Raw genomic sequence first — 23,930 nt, 5'->3', positions numbered from 1 at the left:
CTGAACAACTTTTATGATTTGAAGAGTATGAAACTCTTAAGAAATCACATAGCTAAGAAGGTAAGATTTCCTCACTCAGAGTGTATGAGAATATGGTCTCTCTGTATTAAACAGACTCTGCACCAAAGGATTTATGAGCATTCATTCAATTGGATTTGTGAAACTACCTGTTTCTTGTTTCTCTGATCAGACTAGAAGCCACAAGAGGAAAGAGGGATTGCCTGCTGAGGAAACAATAAATGGACTGATTGCCTGAAGGGGCCAGGATAAACACTGCAAAGACATTGACAAATTAATTTTTTTAAGATTTATGTATGCATTTTATGAATATGCATCCACGTCTGCACACCAGAAGAGAGCATCAGCTCCCAACATAGACATCTGTGAGCTGTCATATGGGTGTTGGGAGTTGAATTCAGGACCTCTGGAAGAGCAGCCATTGCTCTAACCCTCCAAGCCATCTCTCCAGCTCCAGAGCTTGCCAAACTTAAATCCTCAAGAGGCTATACGAGAACAGTTACCCATCTCGCTTACAAGCAAGAAGTAGCAATCAAGACCTCAAATCCTAGAGCTCCCTGGCCTACATAAAAACCTTCATTTTTCATTTACTATGTGACTTAAGACAAATTACTCACTGGGGTGACTTGCTCAGGTTTTAAGCGTGAATGCAACTTCCACAGTTTCATTGAATTCTAAATGACTTTATTCTTACATAGTACTTACCAGCTGTACCAGACACATGCCGGGCACTCAAAAATGATTTAATTTCTTACATATGAAGAAACATGATCAAGTGTGCATACATATATATATATATATATATATATATATATATTGTGTATATATATATATATATATATATATATATATATATGTATTCAACTGGACACAAACCTAGACATATGTGTTAAAAGGGAATTTTAATTGAGAAAATGAATTTATAAGAGTGGCCTGTAGGCAAGTCAGTAGGGTATTTTCTTGATTGGTGAGTGATGAGAGAGGGCCCAGATCGGGGAATGTGCCACCCCTGGGCAAGTCCTGGGTGGCCTACGAAAGCAGACTGAGCAAGCCAGAAGGAGCAAGCTAGGTTATGGAGCATATCTCCACTGTTTCTTCTACAATTCCCTCACTGAGTTCCTGCCCTGATTTTCCTCAGCGCACTGCAACCAAGGACATGCGAGCCAAATAAACCCTTTCCCCCCCGGAGTTGCTTTCTGTCACAAGGTCTTACCACAGCAATAGAAGCCTTAACTAAGACATCTAGGAAGTGGTTAAGGGCCATGCCCCAGTGAGATGGCTCGGGGGTAAGGGCATTTTCGGTGCTAATTTGATGTTCTAAGTTCTGTATCTGTCGCCCCACGGATAAGTGGAGAAAACCCGACTCCACAAAGTTGTCCTTTGCCCTCCATATGCGCATCACGGTATGTCCACCGTCCCCACCATCATCCACACACGCTTCAAAAAAGAAAAAAGGAACAAGCTCAGAGTCACAGGACTGAGGTTAAACAGCAGAGCCCTCCGGACCGCCAGCCCATCTCCACCGCAGTTATCCCGCGGACGGTGACACACCCCGGCGCTCTTCCTCCCTGCGGGAACCTCATCCTTCCACGCGCCGCACCCCAACTCGGCGACGACTCCGCAGCGCCCAGTGCTCGGCTGTGCACGCCTCCCCTCCCCTGCCGTCCCCTCCCCTGCCCACGCCGGCCCCGGCCCTCCTCCTTCCCGTCCAATCCCCTTCCCAAGCACACTCCCCCGCCCCGAATGCGTCCGGAGCCGGCCCACCTCACGCCGGGCCGCGGCCTTCCGGCCTTTGCCGCCCGCCACCCCGGCTCGGTCCAGGCGCCGAACGACACTCACCGCCTCAGCACGGGAAGGAACGGCCTAGCGGGAGGGGCGATGCGGGGACGCCGGGATACTTCCCCTCAGGCGACCCGCGGCACAGCAGCCATTTTGTTGTGTTGTGCCGGTTGCCGAGAGGGCCGGCTTGGTGTGGGCGGGGCTTGTGCTCGCCACGCCTCCGACACGGAGTAGTGGGCGGGGCGGGGCGGAGGCGTTTTCCCGCCACCCTGGCCGCCTCTGTGCGCGCTCAATTTGAGGTGCGAGGCTTCCGGGTGTGAACCTGGCGGGCTGTGGTCAGCCTTCTGGGCGCCTGTGAGGAGAGGTTTTTCCACTGAAGCAGTGGGAGAAGGCTTACGTTCCTCTCCCTACAACCGGAGGGACCAATATAGAGATGTTCGCAGCATTCGATCTTGGGATGATGGAAGGCAGGCCTTGAGCTCTCCGGTGTCTGGATGCACATTCTCCTTTACGCGACTATTTCGGGGACAAATTTGTCTTATTTGGGAACCAATCGAGCCGGACGTGGCTGCACCTCAGGACTGCTTGGGCTCCAGCTACCATTCACTTGAGCTATATGAACCTAGGATTCACAATCCAAGAGTGCCCCTTATGTTAGTACAAAAGAACTAAAGCAAGGGTTTACAGAGAATCGAGCAGATCCTGCCCCAAAGTGCAGCCTTCTGCTGTATTTCCTGTTTGCGCCATGTGCTTGCGGAGGCCAGAAGAGGGCATCAGATCCCATATAACTGCAGGTACAGACCTTTGTGAGGTGCCATATGGGTACCGGGAATCGAACCTGGGTTCTCAGGAAGAGCAGTCATATGATCTCAAGCACTGAGCCATCTCTCCAGCCTCTCCATCATCTTTCTTAACTACCTTATTCTCCAGTCAGGCATTAACATTTCCTTTCTTTACCACAAACTTCCTGGCTCATTTTTCTAACACTTTCACAAATTTCCTCTCTGCCTCAGTTTCTATTCTCATGTTAACAGATAATGGTCCCCATTTCTGGCAGTTAACCTTAATGATTTGAAAGAACTTAGAACAGTAGCTGATATGTTCGTATGTTCTATTATCATTAAGCAAGACTTCTTAGAAGTCAGCTTTCAACTTAACTCTGAAAGAAGAGTTTAACCAAGGGCAGGTGTTTGCTTGGCGAGGGAAACAGCTTGTACAAACCCCAGGAAGGATTGGGAAAGTTGGCAACGAGCTGGATATTCAGTAATTCAGAGCGGTTTGAAGAAAACATAAGTAACACACAAATGTAGTTCAGTATGAATTATGCAAACGTCTGGCGTGGAGACACTAAATATGAAGAGGAACCTTTTAAGCAGCATTAAGCCTGTTTGTAGAAACTGCGGTAATTTGACCTAACGGGAAGTTCTGATAATTTCCAGCAGGGGGCACTATTGAATCTGATGGAAACGATGCTCCCTCCCCGCAACTTTGCAGCACAATTCTTGGCTGTTGAAAAGCAAACTCTATGCAAAGATCCATTTAACCTTGAAAGGACTTTGGACCTATTGTCAGTTGAGGTTCAGACGTTAGGTATTAGTTCAGTGTACATACGTTGGTGAGATTCTGGTCTTTGGAACTTGTCTTTCAACAAGAGACTTGGATTAATTGTACAAACTCATGATTGATTTCCCTAATCTGTAATGGCATTCGGATGAGTCAAATTACACCGTGTCAGAGTTAATTCATCAGCCCAGTCAGTCGTCATCAAAGAGTACACACAAAATCCAGGGGTCTCTCTCAGAACACTCATTTCTCTGCTTTCATGTTGCCCTATTTTCCTCTTTCATGATGTAGTAACTAACCTTCTCTGGGTCTAGCATGGTGAAAATCTTGGTTGTGCCTCCAGCCTTAGAGACTTAAGAAGGGAGACCACTGGCTCGTTACCATGATTATTAAAAGTCCGTCTTAGCACACTGGAAGAGCCACCCCCAACAAGAGTAAATATACAAAAGAGTGAGGGCAGCGCACATTCCATGCTAATTTATTCCCTGGTATGAGTTGTCATTTTTCTGGATTACACTTAGATTACAATATAGATATTAGCTGGGGAGATGGGAAGGCCATATGGCTGCTGGCTGTCTCCAGGATTGGAAGATGAGCCAGGGCACAGTGACTTAGATTTTTCGAGATCTTTTGTCCAAACCCTAGCAAAGCTATTGCGGTTGCTCTTACTCGATTCTCTTATGCAATCCACACTAATTTCTCTGAGCATCACCTTAAAAAGAGAATCAGAGGGACTTGTCAGGCAGAGGTGGCCAGCTTCCACCATTGCCATTACTGTGACTTCCTAGTGTGACTTTAAAATTTGACTAAATTATGGCTATATTTTGAAATAAAGCTTGTTCTGTTATTTGGAAATCTCATATATTCATGTAGGGTATTTTTTTATCTGCCTGTCTGTCTATCTGCCTGTCTATCCTATTGGTTTTTTGTTTGTTTGTTTGTTTGTTTGTTTGAGACAGGGTTTCTTTGTGTAGCCTTAGCTGTCCTGGAACTAGGACTTTGTGTAGACCAGACTGGTCTCGGACTCACAGAGATCCACCTGTCTCTGCCTCCTGGGTGCTGGGATTAAAGGTGTGCGACACCACCACCCAGCTATGTGTTTTGATCAAACACAACCCCCTCATTTCCTGCCCAGTTCACCATCACACTTTTCCTTCCCAGATTAACGTCCTGTTTTGTTTTGTTTTGTTTTGTTTTTCTGTAAAGCCACTGAGTTTATTTAGTGCTGTCAGTATATGCGTGTAGGCATTAGGGTTGTCTACGGGAGCATGGGTAGACTCTCAGGGGCCTCATCCCTGACGAAAGCTGAGTCTTCCAACATCCATCACTTGCCAATTCCTCCTCAGCTAGACTTGAGGCCGTGATTCTCCATCCATGCTGGGATTTTGTCTGACTTGCTCATTTATGCTTTTTACCCTCAAGTCTCACAGAATAAGGTATAGTTTACAAAAAAAATATTTTCCATGATAAATATAAATCCTCTCTTAGAGGCTTGAGAGTGTAGACATGAGAAAATGATCTGATTCTGAATGAAAACTTCACGGACTGCTTTTACTATCTTCCCTCAACTGGGTTTTTGTTGTTGTTCCTGTTTTCTTGTTCTGTATTCATTTTGTTAATATGTGCATACAAAATAACCCTAGCATGTAAATATTCTGTGAGTTTGCTTTGTGGATGAATTTAGATACCATATTGGCTCTCAAAGAAATGGGACGGTAGTGAAAAATGCAGAAGAACAGGGCGTGGAGACAGGGGAGTAGAATTTCAGGCTTCCCTTTTGAGACAGTGTGAACTCGGGAATGCACTTGACTTCAGAATGTGAAGACCTTTGATGTCCAGCATGTCATAAAAAACAAACCGACACACACAAACACCCCGCCTCCACCTGCATTATCCTAGGCTTTTTGCTGTGCTGAGGTTTGTGACATGTAGTCTGTGACATGTAGTCTGTGACATGTAGTCTGCCTCTAAAGAAGGCCAGGGCCAGGCTTAAACGCTCAGATCCAGCTCGAGCCAGTCCTGCACATCTGGAACACCTCTCTCTCTCTGAACTGTACCCCCAAAGCCAGATTCACTATTCACTTTCCTAAGGTCAAAGTGATTCTCTCATGGGAGTGAAAGGGCATAACCCCCAAACACTGAAGACCAGAGCAGACAAAAGGCAAGTGCTACTTGCTTGTGTCCAGCTCTACGCACCTATAACTTTGTGTCTAATTTTAAAGGTCTTCTAAGTGGCCTATGTGGATCTCTCTATAAAGAAAGTGCCCCCACTGCCATTTTCAGAAAAATGCTAGCCAGTTAATATAGAGAAAATGACCAAATTAGGAAAACATCATCTCTCTCTCTCTCTCTCTCTCTCTCTCTCTCTCTCTCTCTCTCTCTCTCTCTCNCTCCCTCCCTCCCTCTTTTTGCTCTCAGCATAGTATTTTTGATTCCAAAAAAGATCTCCAGAAAATGGTAAAAAGCCATGCATGAGTTTGACTGTGGTAGCATATGCCTGGAACCCAATTCAAGAGACAAATGTCAAAGAATCTTAAGTTGCTGAACAGGCTGGCCCACACAATTATATCAGCCCTCACACAACTGCAGACAGTGAGTAAATTTAAAAAAAAAAGTGTATGAAATATTGATGATGAAATACATCTACTTGACCTCAAAATACCACTCTGTAGATTATCCGTGACTTGCAGCAAGAGAGAAAGACTTTACAGTGGGCCATGGAGAAGGAGAACCAAGTCTTTCTGTTTTTTTTTTTTTTAACTTATTTTATTAGATATTTTCAAATCCTTCCTGACTCCACAGTGTAATGATATGTCAGCAATACCTCAAGTTCAGCATGTCTAAAGAAATTTCTCAACCACTCCTTGAATGCCTGAAAAACTCAATTCCACCGAAGCATACAAGCCATGAGCTGTAGCTCCCACTTTATGAAGCTCTTTCCTATAGCTAGAGCAAACCGGGGAGCTGACAGTTTGAACATCCTGCCCTTTTTATAAAGGGGCTCTCAGGACTGACACTGAAGAGGCCATAGAGAGAAGGGTGCTTTGTATTTATTTATCCAGCTGACCCTGAGATTTTAGTGCCAGCATGGGAGGAGAACCCCTTGCAGTTTTGAAAGCACATATACGGCATAATTCACATCTATAAAATTTACCCGCTTTAAATACACTGATTCAATAATTTTTAAAGTGAAGAACCTTCGCTGTGGCTGGTTTCCTCATGCTTTTTTGAATTTGGTCTCCATTCTCAGTCCCTGTTCCATCCATGTCATTGCTACCTATTTTTGGTCTCTATAGCTTTAGCTTTGCTGGACATTTATTCTAAATGGTTCACATTTACTACTGATAGTTTAGTAAAGGAAAAAAAACCCACAGAGAAATAGGGTCAAGGTTAAGGAATTAAAACGATGATAAATCACTCCCCGACTAGGAACAAGCTAAAGGGCCCTAATTATTTATCTCTGGAGTGAAGGGGAAGGAAGGGCTGATCCTGGAACCCTGGGACAGTGGTATCTGTGAGAGGGACACTGCCAAGCACTGACCCCACAGGGAGAAAAGGGAAGCACATCCTGACCTCCTCTCCATCTATCTGACATCTCACTCTCATCTCTCATCAGCTTCAACCAAATTGGAAACCAGAGAGCTACTTAAAGAGGGACCATCCTAGAATAGAGGCAGAAAGAGCTAACTGGAAATGCTGTGGGCTTTAGAAGCTTCAAAGCACACCCTTGTGGCACACCTCCCACAAGGCCACACTTCCTAAGCCTTCCCAAACAGTTCTACCAACTGGGGGCCGAGCATTCTAACTATGAGCCTATAAGAGTGGTTTTCATCCAGACCACTGTATTTTCCATGGTAGCTTTAAAAGGTTTCTGTATTAGTTACTTTCATCATCTCTTCAACAGAATGTTTGATGGAAATAACTTGAGGGGAGAACTTGTCACTTTATATCAGTTTCTTCAGTTTTTCGACCTTAACTCTGAGTCAGGATAAGAAGGTATGGAAAATCTGAGGGACATAAGAAGGAGAGAGGAGCCCCTGACCCAGGAATCCAATATGTCTGCACACTAATGAGATGGATGTGTTATTTTCACATTAAAAATAGAATCTGGGGGGCTGATCAGCTGTTAAGAATACTTACTGATCTCGAAGAGGCCCAGGTTCAGTTCTCAGTACCACATGGCAGCCCACAACCTCCTGAAACTCTAGTTCCAGGGGACTCTTCTGACCTCTGAGGCTTCCAGCATGCATGTAGCTCACATACAAACATTCATATATTTATATTATATATATATATAGTATACATATATATAGTGTGTATGTATGTATATACATATATGTAGTATATATACATATGTATACACACATTAGAGTTTAGATGAATATTTGATACTGCATATCATTGTCTTCAATGTTGCTGGCCTTCCCCAGACACCAGTAATACAGTAGGGAAGGTCTTTGAAATACCAGTTTTGAGCACACTAAATTTCACATGCTAATTAGATATACGTGGTGACTTTGTGTAAAGCAGTTACAATTGCAGTGTTTAAGAGAAAGGCCCTGGAAGTTAAGTGAAAGTTTAGTATCCATGTATCCTGGTCAAATGCACTCAGTTGGATATGGCTGCTCAATGAATGTAGATAGAGAATATCTACTCCAACATTGGAAATTGAGGCCTTTAATGGAGATGTGGATTTGGTTGTCATCAGGAGAGCAATGGCATTTGAAGTGATGACTTCTCCATGTACAGCAGAGGTTCTCAACCTTCCCTTTAATGCAATTCCTCATGTCGTGGTGACCCCCAACCATAAAATTATCTTCGTTGCTACTTCATAACTGTAGTTTTGCATCTGATATGAATTGCAATGTAAATATCTGTTTTCTGATGATCTTAGGAAACCCCTGTGACCTTCAACCCCCAAAGAGATAACGACTCTCAGGTTGAGACCCACGGATATACAGGTAAAGGATGTATGTGGTGGTGACAAGTTTCAATAGAAACTTCAAACAGCTCCCATGAAGAGCCTGCTGGGTTCTGTATATTTAATAGGGACACAGGTTTCATTCTCCACAAATTCTAAGCTATGCACACACCACCCCAGAGATTTTCAACAAGGGGCCTCTGCCCTCCCTTCTCCCTCAGGAACCTTTGGCAGTATGGGTGGGTGATTTTATTGCTCCGAAGGTTCTACTGACATCTAGTGTGTGGAGGCCAGGTCCACCCAGCAGCCTGCTGTGCCCAGGACAGCTGTCCTTAGCAAAAGCCCACCAACCAATCATTACCCCTCTCCTGCAGGAGCGCTGCTGTCCAGAAGAAACATTAACTTTACCTGGACTATTTTTCTTCTGTTTGACACAAGTTGAAAAAAAGAACTTTGAAAGTTGCAATATTTGCGAATGCTAAAGGTTTGTGTGCTCAGTTACACAAGCTCTGGGAACAGTGTGGAATTTGACCTGAGGAGTTGTTTTGGTTCCAGTGTTTGCCACTGCATTTGCTTCTCTCCTAGCGATAATGTGAGTCCTTGCACAAACTCACACACAAAAGGAGCGGTGTAAATTATCCTTCTCTGGCTAACAGCTTGAGACCAGCACATCACAGATATCTTTAAAGGAAGCCTAACGTTGTGGTTTTTACTTACATGGTTTGACTTTTGCCCAAATGATGGCAAAAGCTCTCTGTTTAAATTAGATTCATCTTTCACAACCCAGCTGAACTATTTTACAGATGTCCTTCTGAGATAATGCGCTGAGTGGTCAAGACATAAATAATTGGTCAGTTTACATCTCTTCCAGGACACATGTAAGAGACACCTTCAGAGAAATTTGAACATCAAATTCCACTCTGCTCGCCTTTATCCCTCTAACAAGTATAAACGTGTTGCTAAGCTGTAGCTGAGCTGCCTTGACAGTTGGTGGCCGCCAGGGAAGAATTGTCAGCTTCTTAACTGGTGTGGCCCCTGGTAGGTTGACCAGGCTTCGGCGGATAGTCCCATACCCATACATATATGGACAGCACAAATTAGGCCCAGTATGATATATGTGTGTATTAATGTATGTGCAATATATGTAGTATATATATAATAAGGACATGCAATAGAGAATAGGGAACCTGTCTGGGAGGGGCTGGAAGGGTGGGGTGTGGTGTGAAAATGATTGAAATACATTATTTGTATGTATAGATTCTTAAGGATTGTGTTAGGAATGCAAATTAAATAGTGCTGACATAGCATGACAAGCAATGGCAGTTTATACAAATTTGTTTAGAGACATTTATCTTCTTGCAAATAGCAAATATATAGGGAGATAGAAAGAATATATAACTAAAACACTTTCTCCTGAATATAAAACACTATGAAAGTAGATTTAATTAAAAATCTTAAAGGTAAGATTTTAATCTACATATACATGTATTTCCCAATATATTTGCCTGTGGTTTTATTTACATATAAATAACTAGAGCCAGTTGCTACAGGAATCTTCATCTTCAGTTCTTACATGAAAGCTGTGAAAATCCATTGAGAGGTATACATTTTTTAAATGAAATACATTGTGTCTGAATGAACTGCAGATTCCCAGTGCGGGAGTGTGTGTATTCCCTGCTAAGGAAATATACTGTGTTTGAATGAATGCCAATTCCCATTGTGGGTGCCAGAGTATGGGCATTCCCTGCTAAAGACTAAACTTTTGGGTTACTTACTAATGCCAGCATCACTAAGGTGACATGGTCAGGGCATTGCCCCTTCTCTAGGCTGGCAATTGACAAAGCATCCCTTGTCCCTCCATGGAAGATGTCGGTTGTTCATAGACTGTTTATAGGACCAAGGATGCTATCACTCAGGTGTTCTCTAAGAGGGATCACCTTGTGAGCCTTGTCCAATTCAGACCCATCCTCAAACTGTGTCAGCATGAAAACAAATGTACATGGGTTTCTGTCACTATCAGATCTAAGTAGATCCTATCATATATTATTAAGGTGTGGTGGTTTGAATATACTTGGCCTATGGGAAGTGGCACTATTAGGAGGTGTGACCTTATTAGAAGAGTTGTGACCTTGTTAGAGGAAGTGTGTCACTCTGGGGGTGGGCTTTGAGACCCTCCTCCTGGTTGCCTGGAAATCAGCCTTCTCCTATCTGCCTTTGGATCAAGCTGTAGACCTTTTGGCTCCTACAGTCCCATATCTGCCTGGATACCACCATGCTTCCCACCATAATGATAATGGACTGAACCTCAGAACCTGTAAGCCAGCCCCAATTAAATGTTTGCCTTTATAAGAGTTGCTTTGGTCATGGTGTCTCTTCACAGCAGTAAAACCCAAGCTAAGATATAAGGTTTGAAGCTGCTTACATGTTAAAAGCTTCATTGCACTACATGTTAAAGGCTTCTTTGCAGCTTATATGTGTAGCAACAATTTTTGAATTTTGGTTTCTATAAAAACACAGAAATATAAGAATGTGTTTTCATTTTAATCCTAGATGTGGGATATGGGGCTGCTTCAGACTGTCCACAGCAGCTGACCATCATTTGCCTCATGCTCTAGCAGAAACATGGTTTTGCCAGCTACAGATAGTTTCTGCAATTGTGTTACATTTGGAATTCTGGGAACTTTTCAGAGAGTGCATAAATGTGAGGACCTCTAGAGTCAGGTTGGTTGCCTTTTGTTAGCAGACATGGTCAAAGAAGAAACAAAAGGAAAGAAATTACACTCAGTGATTTTTCTAATTTCTCTCTCCCCTGTCTCCTTGTATCTCTCCTATGTAGTGTTACAGGGTGAAACCAGGGAAGAGGGAAAATAAAGGGTGGGGAAAAAGAAGAATCTACAAAGTAGCAAAGACCAGCCCTTTCATGGGAGCAACTGGACTGTGAGTGCTCTGAGCTATCAATGGGTGAGTCCACTATGGGGTCATAGTTTGATGTCCTTACTGGGAGGTGGCAAGGACTTAAGAGATGGGCTTATTTACAGAAGTAGATGACCAGAGACATGCCTTTGAGAGATCTGGTCCTTGTCTGTCATCGACTCTCCTGTAAGTTAACGAGGTGAGGGTGCTCCAAAGCATTCTGCCCACTGTCCCTGTGTGGCTCACTGTGCCTGGGCCAGAAGCAATGAGGACAAGTGGCCATGGGCTGAGACTCCAGACTCCATGAGTACCATAATTCTCTCTCCTCTTTTAAATTGTTTCAGGTACTTGTCACAAGTGTGCTGAGCAATGCCAGAGCATCAGAGTCAGTGACCTGAAGAGAAAGCCAAAGGCAATGAGACTCCTGCCTCTAGCACTGAGCCTGTCTTCACAGGGCCAGGCTCCCATGGTTGAGTCCTCATTCTGCGTTAATTAAAGTAAGTGTCCTGGTGCAACTTCCTACACAGTACCTCTGCCTGTGCTCCTGGGCTTGACATGGTTGTTTCTGTTCTGATTTCAGTTGTCTTATGTAGTGATCCCTTTTCCTTGTGTTAATAATTAACGTGACCTAGTTGATCCCCAAATTTCAGGTTCACTTTACTTAAATGCAAAGTAGCTTCAAAGAGGTGACATATATGGTTTTGATACCGTCTCAAGCTATGGGCTTTTGGGGAACACTTCTGTTTCTGATCTTCCTTGAGCAAAGTTGGGGACAGGAACAAACGTAAGTGAAGCAAAGCATCTTTGTTGTATGGTGTGTGTGAGCTGTGAGGATTGACGTTCGTTAGACTGTGCGAATCTGACCGTTTGGGTTCCTCTGAGACGCCCATCTGAATGAGAAAGTCCTGCCTAGTTAGAGTCAGTGAGTGGCTAACCCACGGCAGCTGTTGGACCACCTCTGCCTGTAAGAAGGACAGAGATATTACTCACAATACTAGTCAACAAACACGTAACCAAAGACTACATATATGCCCAAGCGCATGTGCGCGCGCACGTGTGCACACACACACACACACACACACACTTTGCTGTTTTTGTTTTGTTCATTTATGTTTGGTTCTTAGTTCTTTGTGTTTTTTTGTTACAGTTGAGCCATGGTTCCTTGGGGACCAGCTCTTTTTTTTTTTTACTTAGTTTATTTTACATTTCAAAAAAGTATTTTGATCATAATCTTTCACCTTCCCCAATTTCTCCTAGATCCTCCCCCGTCTAACTTCAGATCCTCTTTCTCTCTTCAAAAACAAGCAAACAAACAAGCAGTATTGAGGGAACTCAGGTCAGAACCCGGGCTCCCATGGTCCATGCGGAGAAAGACTCTGAATTCTTTGTACAGTGTCGAGGTGGCCCTGACTGGAAGGCAGCTCGTCACTTTTTCAGAAACAGTGACAAAGCGTTTCATGAACAATGTGGGAATCAATCACTTCATGGACAAATTGTTTGGTTCAATAGCTGCCCATTGAGCTCTTACTCTGTGACCCTCAGTGAGGGTGTGACAGGCAGAAGAGCTTCCCTCGAGCTTGTATCATTTAAGTTATACATTAAAATGTAACAGTATAACTTAAAAATATTATAGTGTTGGCAGTTGCCTGCAATAATTCTCAGCTTGGGTGATGGGTGCACCCCTATCTGTTGGGGCACCTAAATGACTCAGTGTCTGGGTCCTCTGGGGTTTATACGTAATTCTCTTCTGTGTAGGCTCTCTCCAGTTTTTACCACTCAGATCAGATGCGGTTGTGATTTATTGTTGTTGCTTTCTAAGTTCTCACTTAATAAGATTATTAAGAAACCATACAATTTAAAATTTATATTTCAAAACCAGGCACGGCTGGGTGTGGTGATGCACGCCTTTGATCCCAGCACTCAGGAGGATCTCTTGTATATATTGCATGCAAAACAAACCTGAGGAGTTGATGAAGACTCGTGACCTTGACCCTAATTAGAGACATAGAAACTGGAGTAAAATCCTGCCTCATTCACTTATAAACCATTTGGCCTTGATCAAATTACTTCTGTCTACATGTAGCATAGGAATAATAGCCGAGCCTGGGACATCTGCGACTTTCTGCAGGGAGTGAAAGAGTTCTATAAATTCCTGTCAGAGCCTGGGACATGGAAAGACCTTATCAAGTCACATGCTGAGCTACTGCAGGTTAGCTCACCCTCAGGACTCCATCCTTTAGCTTGTGGGTAGTCCTCGGGCTCATCTGTATTGTAGATTTATCTTTACCTCGGGCTCATCTATATTGTAGATTTACCTTTACCCACTGATGTAACTCATTTCTAAGATCTTTCTTTCAACTACGTTAGTGAGAGTCATTCTTTCTTGAGTAGTAGCATGCTAATGTTTTATAACTCTTATTTAGCTCACCACAGAAAAAGGTGACAGAACAGACCAGGGGCTTAACCTCTCTCAGCCATCAAAAGACAGAGGTGGTGTTCGATGGCCAGTGCCCATTTGATATTTTTCTTCATTGGAGAACAGTGACCCCACTTACATGTTCTAGTCAACCTTGTTTTTCTGTTTACAGCAACATATGAAACGTTATGCTTTATGGCCTTATTTAGTCCTCTTCAGGTAGAGTAGGCCAGTGACCCACTATTACTAACTTATTAATTATAAACCCATTCTTACTAACTTCTTAACTATAAACCCAATATTACTAACTTCTTAACTGTAAACCAAATCCTCTTCTCTCTTTTTCAGGACTTAATTTCAAGTTATTTCTTCTCGGAAACTATGGTGAATTTGTCATAGGTCACAGAATGAGTGTAGTTTTCTAATTATGACTATTAGAAAATACTTCTACAGTGAGATGTCCATGAACCAGGGGTACAAGAATGTGCCCTGTCCTAGGGTTTCATTGCTGTGAACAGTCACCATGACCTTGGCAACTCTTATAAGGACAACATTTAACTGGGGCTGGCTTACATGTTCAGAGGTTCAGTCCATCATCATCAAGGCAGGAAACATGGAAGCATCTAGGCAGACATGGTGCTGGAGAAGGAGCTGAGAGGTCTACATCTTGTTCCAAAGGCAGATAGGAGAAGACTGATATCCTCAGGCAGCTAGGAAGATGCTCACTTGCCCACCCCAAAAGTGACATACTTCCTCCAACAAGGCCACACCCACTCCAACAAGGCCACACCCACTCCAGCAAGGCCACACCCACTCCAACAAGGCCACACCCACTCCAATAAGACCACACCTCCTAATAGTGCTGCTCCCTGTGGGTCAAGCTTATTCAAACCACCACAGTCGCCAAAGCTACTGAGCCTTTTCCTGTTTCAGCAGATACATCATTTCAACCCCAATTGTCTTCCGAGTTGGAGCTCCTGAAAATGTTACAGTCCAAGTCCACGGCCATACTGAGGCATTTGACACAACCATCTCTGTAAAAAGTTATCCTGATAAAAATGTTCGTTACTCTTTGGGCACTGTTAATTTATCACCAGAAAATAAATTCCAAAACACTGCAATCTTAACAGTAAGTATTTGTCTTTCTTTTGAAAACATAAATAGGACTGGAGAGATGGCTCAGTGGTGAAGAGTATTGACTGCTCTTCCAGAGGTCCTGAGTTCAATTCCCAGCAACCACATGGTGGCTCACAACCATCTGTAATGATATCAGATGCCCTCTCCTGGTGCATCTGAAGACCGTTACAGTATACTCATATACATAAATACATAAATAATTCTTTAAAAATACAAATGTTTTGGTAAAATATGTATAGTTTTGAATATTAATAGCATAGAGATTTGATCATTTGTATCAGTCCACCATTGTGTAAATATTACATGGTTATCACTAACTGATAACAACATGAGCTTATCAAAATTCCTTTTTTATATATTTGGTAAATGATTTATTTATTTTTATTTTATTTTATGTGCATTAGTGCATGCATGTCTGTGTGAGGTTGTCAGATGTCCTGAGACTGGAGTTATAGACACTTGTGAGCTGCCATGAAGACGCTGAGAATTGAACCTGGGTTCTTTGGAAGCCAGCGCTCTTAACCCCTGAGCTATTTTTTCAGCACCTGCCCCCCAATTCATTCTTTAAAAGTTCTATTCATCCATCTATCCATCCATCCATCCATCCATCTGTCTCTCTATGTGGATGTACCTCCATTGGCTTATTTATGTGTGCCATGTGCCTTTGGGTGCCTAGGAAGGCCAGAAAATGTCAGATCCCCTGGAACTGGAGATTGTGAGCGGCCTGATGTAGGTGCTTGGAACAGAACCCCAGGTGCAAGAGCAGCAAGTACTCTTAGCCACTGAGCCATCTCTGCAGGACCTGAGTTAAACAAGATTCTAAACAGAATTTGTTTGCTTTTCAAGCAACACATCCAAATGTTAACAACTTTTACTAGAAAATAAAACTGCGTCAATGTGGAAACATTTGGAGATGAGTCAAAAATAATTTTGCCTACGAATTATCTCTAAAGCCGTAGAGAAACATAAACATGCATGCTTTTAACATTTGTCCAAGCTTCAGTAGTCTATGGTTATATGCATAGTGTCCCAAACTAGTACAATTATTGTTTTCTTTTTTCTTTAAACAATACATGGCTTTCGTCCTCTCTCCAGTGATCATGGGGCACTGTGCATGGGACCAAGGTCTCATGTGAGGCTAGAGTTCTAGCACTGAGCTACAGCTGCAGCCCCCAGTGAGGTCATTGTTCCTGCAGAGAACAGCTCTCACTGACAATCAGCGGAAGGAATAGCAAGCTTATGCAGATGACTTTTTCTTCTATTACAACAGTGGTGCTTTCCTGGCATGCCCGGGGCTCTGGGTTCAAATCCCAGAGCCAGGAGGAGTCACTGTAATGCATTTGCTTGGGAAAGTACTTGCAACCCATCTTATCAAACAGAAATGAGAGAATGTCAGCTTTCGGAGAGGCTCTGTTGCTCCATAGAAACAAACTGATGTTTCTCTGCAGTGAGAAAGTCATAAGGATAGCAAAAATAAAAATGTTATAGAGAGTTAAAGCTAGAGTTGATGAGTTTTCTAACATTTTTAAGTTTTTATGGTTCTATTTTGATTTTTAAAATCTTTAAGTTAATTTTTTTTTCTTATTTGTATGTTTGCATGTGTGCCTGCATGAGTTTATGTGCACCATGTACATGCTGGTCCTCAGATGCTAGAAAGGCCAGTCAGATTCCCTGGAAACTGTAATTCCAGGTGGTTGTGAGTTGCCTGATGTGAAGGCGGAGAAAGAAAATCCCAGGTCCCACACAAGAACCGTAAGCACCCCTAACCACTGAGCCATCCCTCTAGGCCTTATTTTAGTTCTTTAAATATCTGAAATCCATAGGAGTAGATTTCTGCTTAATTCAAGTATACATATGAAATATTCACATATGTTTCAAATTGAAAATGATTATTCATTTCATTGTAAATAACAAAATGTAAATGTGAATTGTCCATATCTTTTAATCTTTGAAAGTGATATATATGTTTATGTGTGTGTGTTTATAATATATACTATGATTCATAATTAAGAAACATTGCTTGAAATAAATTCTAATCAGTTATAAGAATTGTTCCATTATCGCTCTTGAGAATGAATGTGAAAAAAACTTTTTTACTAGGTTTATAAAAATTTAAAGTTCATTTCCCCCGAATATTACTTTTTTTTAGCTACTGTATTATGAAGCATGGTAGCCACCAGTCACATTTGCCTTTAGATTAAATCAATTAAATGCTGCTGACATAATACTTCAATTGCTCGCTGACACTAGCCATGTGTGAGTGCTAGAGTAGCCATGTGTGACAACTGGCTCCCATAGTGACAGCACAGCAACAAGACATGCCTGCCACTTCCCCTCCCTCCATCCCCTTCCTCCCCCCACCCATTCTTTCCCACCTCTCTCTCCTCCAGATCCACCCCTCCTTCGTTTCCCTTCAGAAGAGAGCGGGCTTCTTAGGAAGATCCACCGGACATGGTATAATGAGATACAATAAGACAAGCCCCTCAGATATCAAGGCTGGGAGAGGCCACCCAGTAGGAGGAAAGGGGTCCCAAAAGCAGGCAAAAGACTCGGAGACAGCCCCTCTCCTACTGTAAGGAGTCCCCTAACCAAGCCAACAACCATGATAGAAGTTATAATATGTCCCAGAGCAGAAAAATTATAGATTTTTTACTGTTTTTAAATTTTTTTAAGAATCTCATAGCACTTGATTTCAGTAATTAAATTTACCCCGTGTTTCTAAGCCCTAAATTGTCATAGAAATACCTTTCTTTTCTTTATTATCTATGCCAATGTATTCAATCCCGATATCACTGAATATAAAGGTAAGGATGTAGTCACACACAGAGACTGGAACACTGTATCTGTACTGTAATTGCAGGCACATGTGAAGTAATGTCAAGTGTCCAAGCTATCGGCCAGGATATTACACAGGGGGAATGGAGAAAAGAATTCACCTAGAAGTGAATATGTAGCCCTGGTTGTCCTGGAAATCACTCTGTAGACAAGGCTGGCCTCAGACTCACAGAGATCCACCTGCCTCTGCCTCTGCCTCCTGAGTACTTGGATCAAAGGTGTGCACCATTACACCTGGCTCATAATTATTTTTTAATTTCAAGTGTACAAGTATTTTGCCTGCATGCATTTTGGGGTATCATTGTGTGCAGTACCCACAGAGGCCAGAAGAGGGCATAGGATCACCTGAAACTGGAGTCAGAGGTGGTTTCTGTTACCGTATGTGTGCTGGGAACTGTACCTTTGTCTTCTGGAAGATCATCCAATGCTTCTAACTGTGGAGCCATCTCTCTAGCCAAGTGAACCTCTTTTTTAAAAAAAATGGTGCAATACTCAAGCTCAGTCTTGGTCTTAATGAGATGATGATAATGATGATGACGATGATGATTTAGGTCAACACACTTTACAACTTTACAGTCGCACTTTCCCATTGATGGATTTTGTTCTTGTCTTACAGATTCAGGCCAAACAGTTGTCTGAAGGACAAAACTCGTTTTCAAATGCGTATTTAGAAGTTGTGTCAAAGCATTTTTCAGAATTAAAAATAGTGCCAATCATCTATGACAACGATTCTCTCTTCGTTCAAACCGACAAGTCCGTGTACACTCCACAACAGCCTGGTAGGGTATATGATGCTTTCTCGGGGGAGAAAAACTGACACAAATATGTGCAGCTTTTAACATCTGGACTGAGTGGAGACAATTTCTACCTAAGAGAAAATCAAATCCTAATGGTGTTTACACTCTCTAATAACATTTTCATTTTTAACTTTTAGAGGGATTGCTAAATAAATCACACAATCAATGATCATTTTATCTGCCCTGTTAAAGAAATTGTTCATCAAAAATATGGAAGACATAGTTACAAATACAATTTTGGCAATGGGAAGTGATTTATCTTAAAATCTTGCTTATAAAACATTCTTGGGGGCTGGAAAGATGGTTTAGAGGTTAAGAGCACTGACTACTCTTCCAGAGGTCCTGAGTTCAATTCCCAGCAACCACATGGTGGCTCACAACCATCTGTAATGGGGTCTGATACCCTCTTCTGGTGTGTCTGAAGACAGTTACAGTGTACTCATATACATAAAATAAATAAATTTTAAAAAATTCTTGGGTTCAATAGCCAATCATGTTAGAAAAAAAGAGGATTAGGTGTTTCGCAGGGATCCAAGTACACCGTAGAAATGTCTAGATGCTGGTTTTCTATGTTTATCCACCTAAGAAAGGGTCTCTCAAGCATGGTTTCATATTTTCAGTGTGACTGTTAGAGGGAACTGGCAGAAGCCATCCATGAATGCCGTAACTGAGGAAAACCTGTTCCTGCACACCCCCCAAAGAACTAAAAATAAGACATAGAAAAATGTCGACATTGTTTATATAATATTCTGTTTTTTTCTCCCCCGACACTTGTTATCACTAACTTCTAATCCAGAGTCAGAGATGGATTTATGCAAGGCCTGCATGTGACAGGAGGAAGCTGGTGTGTTTCGTCAATGGGACTCTGGGGCAAGGACCAACAATGGCAGGCAGGACCACCCAGTTTTGCTTTGTTCTGTTTTTTAACCTTGTGCATAGTACATATCTCCTAATTTTGGTGGAGGCTGATGATGTCAGTAGTGAGGTAGACTGGAGCTGAACGATAGCCACACCACTCGGCAAGAGCACTGCTTACCCTGGCTGAGCAAGCAAAGACCTAGACAGGGTGAGGATGTTGCCACCAGCTTAGCCAGAGTGTCACTGCCAGAACTACTGCTCTGACCCCAACAAGACAGCTTGGTATATGAGACAGTAACCTCTGCCCATAAGAATATTCTAAAGTCCTACTGATGTATGTAATGTGAAGATGCATGAAGGATTATCAGCTTAAACATCTTTGAATAAAGGCTTAAGTCTCAGGGTTGGCTTAGTGGTTAAGAGGATGGGATGCTCTTCCAAAGGACCAGGTTCAATTCCCAGCACCCACATGGCAGCTCACAAGTGTCTGAAACTCCAGTTCCAGGGGATCTGACACCTTCTCATAGATATGCATGTAGGCAAAATTACAGTGTACATAAAATAAAAATGAATAAATTAATTTAAAAAGATACGAGTCTCCAAGGTTTCCTAGGATAAAGTACCTTAGAATACTGTTGAGAGTCCTTCGGTTCTGTGTAGCCTGTGCCCTGACCTCTTCCTCAGCTCTCTTATCTACTATGCCCACGTTCCAACTGTGGACTCAGATCAAACTGACCTCAGCTCAATTGCTTTTCCTGCCATTTTCTCATCCATATGGAAGTGGTGCAATGTGCTGTCACCTCTGCATAGAACATCCTTAACCCTTCCTTTCCCTCAGTTACCTCCTGCGGTGTCATCCTAGTAGATGGATCCCTACAGGACCCTGTAGTGATAGCTTGCCCTGCCACCCTCCGCCCCAGCCCCACTCACATCTTCACACTCTCTGTCTCCCAGGGCCTCCTACATCCCAGGCAAGTGCTCCATCACTGAGGCACAACTTGCTCGGCCCTCTTCTTCTCTCCAAAGCCACAGTGTCCTCTGTAGCACCTATGGGCCTGAAAATTCATGCAATTGTATTTCCCTTCTTCTGCACAGTGTTAGAAGACATCCATACATGACTGGTTTTCACTACTCGGATTTTGCTATCTGGCACACAGAAGGCATTTTAATATGTCACATCTCCGACATACTTTATTGATCTTGCCTCTGATATGGAAAGATTAATATTCTAAGTTAACAAAAAGCTAGGTTAGAAACTATGCAAATAATAGTCATTGAAGTAATAATGATAATGTAAGCATCTGTTACTTCTTTTGTGCTGAGTCTCCTGGAAACTGTTTCTTTGTATCTGTGAGTAAGTAGATGAGACAGTGTTCCTGTTTTACTAATTAGCTAAAATGTAAAGGTCAAACTAACCCTGAACAGAAGAAGCCAGCAAGGAGAGGAACTTCAGGACCAGTGATCTTAGCTTTTGCCACATGCTGCTAACAATTCTTTCTTAATAACTGGACAGGGAAGGTGGGTTTGTCCCCAGTCGGGGGGGGGGGGATTTGAAGTGGAGGACATGGAAGGAAGGAGAGAGCAGAATGTGGGGGACTTACTGATCATAAATTTTATCTTGTTACCTTGTTACCTTGTTACCTTGGTGAAGTAAGTTTTAATGGGACTTTGAAGAGTTTACTCAGTACCAGCAAAGAGTGGAAATGACTTTGGGTTTATGGTACTATTTCTGTGTGTGTGTGTGTGTGTGTGTGTGTGTGTGTGTGTGTGTGTGTGTGTGTGTGTGTATCAAGACTTGGCTGTGAGGTGGTTTGAAAACCCTTGAAGAATGAAATTGTGCCACTGTGTCCCCAAAGAGCTGGGTTAGAAGTTCCACTATGTTATTTTGCAGTTTAGGAAACCACATTACTGAGCCTTCAGAGGCATTCTGCCTTCTGGTCAACAATGTGCCCTGAATCATATGTAGAGGATTGTGTTTTAGATGTACCATTCGGAACTGGGCATCCCATGGTCATGTAATCTCTGAGCAATTGATGAGGAAAATTAGAAGACCACACTCCTAGATGAAGAACTATAGGTAGTCATCCAATGGCTGATAAGGTCAGGAAAGTCAGCTTTATCCAAGGATGAGCCCCCGATAGCTGATCCAATCCTGAGTCCTAAACACATGTGCATAGGAGGGAAATAGTATAGTGTGTGTGTGTGTGTGTGTGTGTGTGTGTGTGTGTGTGTGTGTGTATGACATAGGAAGGGGTAGAAATGATGTATCTATAGTACTCATGCTTTAATTCCCCAAAAATCAAAATGTTAAGTTAAAGAAATATTAACACAATAACAATAAAATTGTTTATTGTAAAGAAATATTAGCACAATAAACAAAGACAAAAAAGATATGTTAAAGACTCAAATTCGAACTTGTAGAGATTTAAAAATGCAGTGTCCGAGATAAAAAAAATATGCCAAGGTTCCACTAATGTTTTTTTCTGTGAACCTATCTTTAAAGTATAAAAATAAGAAAGCAAATTAAAAAATAAATAAGCTTTGATACACATACAAAATTTAAAAAGTAGGAGGTCTGGTAGAGTGTCGGGGTGTGGCTATAGTCCTAGAACATGAGAGGCAGATGTAGGAGGATTGTGAACCACAGGAGAACCTGGGCTACTTAGCAAGCAAACAAGGGTTTAGTGTTGTTTCTGTGACAGAATGCTTGCCTAGCATGGCCAAGGAAACTAGCAGTTCTGAGATGTTGTTACTATTCTTTTAAAGAGGAAAGAATAATCGCATGTTCTTCACATGTGCACAAATACAATGCAATCACACATTCATGATAGCTTTGCAGGAAGAGCTAATTTGGAGCCTTGCTAGTGTTGTAATTGGGAGAATGTATGCTATCTGAACCTAACTCCCAATGTCCCAGTGAACTCTTCAGCCCTGGGGAAGGCAGTATTGAATGCTTTCATATAACCCACAGTAGATCTCTCTCTTTTGATATTATGAAATTACAATAAATAGTGGCCTAATTATAGACCTAAGTAATTTTCTACTATATTACATGTTCTCAGGAAATTTTACATAAGTATTTTCATGAACTATCTTATTCTGTAGAAATAACTCATAAGGATTTGCTTTGAAATGAAAGAATCTTTAATAATGTATATGTTTACAACCATTTCCTTTAAATATGTTTTATCTATAGATTATATAATTCTTAATGAGATTTATCTCATTAAAGATGTTTAAATATATATATTATTTTATTCATCCTCAAGAATGCCATCCAGTGTATTTTAGATCACTTACACCCTGAAGGTGTTTGTTTCAAAAACTAGATTAGTCTTTGTTTAACAAGGTTTTTGACGATATGACTTATTCCTGCAGTAAAGGTTGGTGTCTACTCCGTGAATGACGACTTAGCACCGGTCACCAGAGAAACAGTCTTAACTTTCATAGTAAGTATTTACTTAGTCTTGTGGCACTTTCCCCCACAGACGCACGGACTGAGAAGGGTTGTTCTCATGGGAGAGCCCTAACTCTTCATAAATGCTTGCTTGCCTTTCTGTTTTGCCATCCAGAGTTGAAGCCGCATGGCTCTCCTGTCCAGTATGGGCTTCTTTCAACTCTAGCTTCCAGAATTGTGGGGACAAAATAAATCTCTATTCTTTAAAGCTTACCTGTCACCAGATATTCTTTGATAACAACAAATAATGAACCAAGGCAGGGGTGGATTTTCTTGTTGTTTTGTTTTGTTTCCCCACAGGATCCTGAAGGGTCCAAAGTTGACACAATAGAGGGAAATAATCTCACCGGGATCGCCTCTTTTCCTGACTTCGAGATTCCCTCTAATCCCAAGTATGTAAACCTTTTCTGACAAACACCTGAAGCCTCTGTTGACAGGCAGAGGTAATTCAGTGGAGCCACCTACTGCTGACAGAGGACAGCACAGATGTGGGCATGCGAAACCTCTCAAAGTATAAAAATAAGGCCAATTCTCAACAAAACAAAAATGAATCCCAGATTCTATAGCACAGCTCCAACATAGCAGAATCTCAGCTACCCAGTATACTGAGGGAAGAGGATCACTTGAATGTAGGCTTTACCAGTCAGTTTGGGAAGCATAGCAAAACCTTATTTCAATAAATGAGCACACACACATAGGTACATAGTACATACATACATGCATAATACAGAAAAGGTTCCAAATTTTTCCCATCCATTCTTTTTATAGAAAGAGCAATAAAAGTTTATAAGAGAAAAGAATCTTTAAGTAATCCTTTTTGATTTTTCAACAAAACCATCAAGTGCAGCCTCTGAAGGAACCTAACAGAGCTTCCACCTATAGGCCAGTGGCGGGTTGGTTACAGTCTAGCAGTAGGGCACTTTTGCCTAGACAGTTCAGAGATTTGGTTTAATAGAAATGTGTGTTGGGGCTGGAGAGATGGCTCAGCGGTTAAGAGCACTGACTGCTCTTCCAAAGGTCCTGAGTTCAATTCCCAGCTACCACATGGTGGCTCACAACCATCTATAATAGGATCCAATGCCCTCTTCTGGTGTGTCTGAAGATAGCTACAGTGTATTCATACAAATAAAATAAATAAATCTGTAAAAAAAAGAAAAGAAATGTGTGTGAGTATGTGTGTGTCTCTGTGTGTGTGCATCTCTCTCTCTCTCTCTCTCTCTCTCTCTCTCTCTCTCT

The 23,930-nt window shown here is 42.1% G+C and overlaps 2 protein-coding genes across 12 annotated transcripts in view; one reads left to right on the top strand and one right to left on the bottom strand.

Moving 5' to 3' along the window:
• Window positions 1–1,995, bottom strand: part of Cntrl (centriolin) — a 75,176-nt gene extending 73,181 nt beyond the window's left edge. For 7 of the 9 annotated variants that reach the window (XM_021192972.2, XM_029536468.1, XM_029536464.1 and 4 more), the window contains exon 1: window positions 1,858–1,967. The gene's annotated coding sequence lies outside the window, so the exon portion shown is untranslated. Of the gene's footprint in view, window positions 1–1,782; window positions 1,821–1,857 lie in introns of those variants that run through there. The other 2 variants (XM_021192973.1, XM_029536463.1) reach the window with 2 other exon arrangements.
• Window positions 1,996–11,872: 9,877 nt separating this feature from the next.
• Window positions 11,873–23,930, top strand: part of LOC110319043 (complement C5-like) — a 17,865-nt gene continuing 5,807 nt past the window's right edge. For 2 of the 3 annotated variants that reach the window (XM_029535718.1, XM_029535716.1), the window contains exons 1-5: window positions 11,873–11,978; window positions 14,544–14,739; window positions 18,199–18,361; window positions 22,616–22,686; window positions 22,995–23,086. In XM_029535718.1, coding sequence (XP_029391578.1) covers window positions 11,890–11,978; window positions 14,544–14,739; window positions 18,199–18,361; window positions 22,616–22,686; window positions 22,995–23,086 — 611 coding nt within the window. In that variant the 5' untranslated portion in view covers window positions 11,873–11,889. The remainder of the gene's footprint in view (window positions 11,979–14,543; window positions 14,740–18,198; window positions 18,362–22,615; window positions 22,687–22,994; window positions 23,087–23,930) is intronic. The other variant, XM_029535717.1, reaches the window with a different exon arrangement.

Source organism: Mus pahari, chromosome 3 (assembly GCF_900095145.1).
Source record: "Mus pahari chromosome 3, PAHARI_EIJ_v1.1, whole genome shotgun sequence".
Classification (NCBI taxonomy): domain Eukaryota; kingdom Metazoa; phylum Chordata; class Mammalia; order Rodentia; family Muridae; genus Mus; species Mus pahari.
This window is presented reverse-complemented; position numbering and strand designations above follow the sequence as displayed.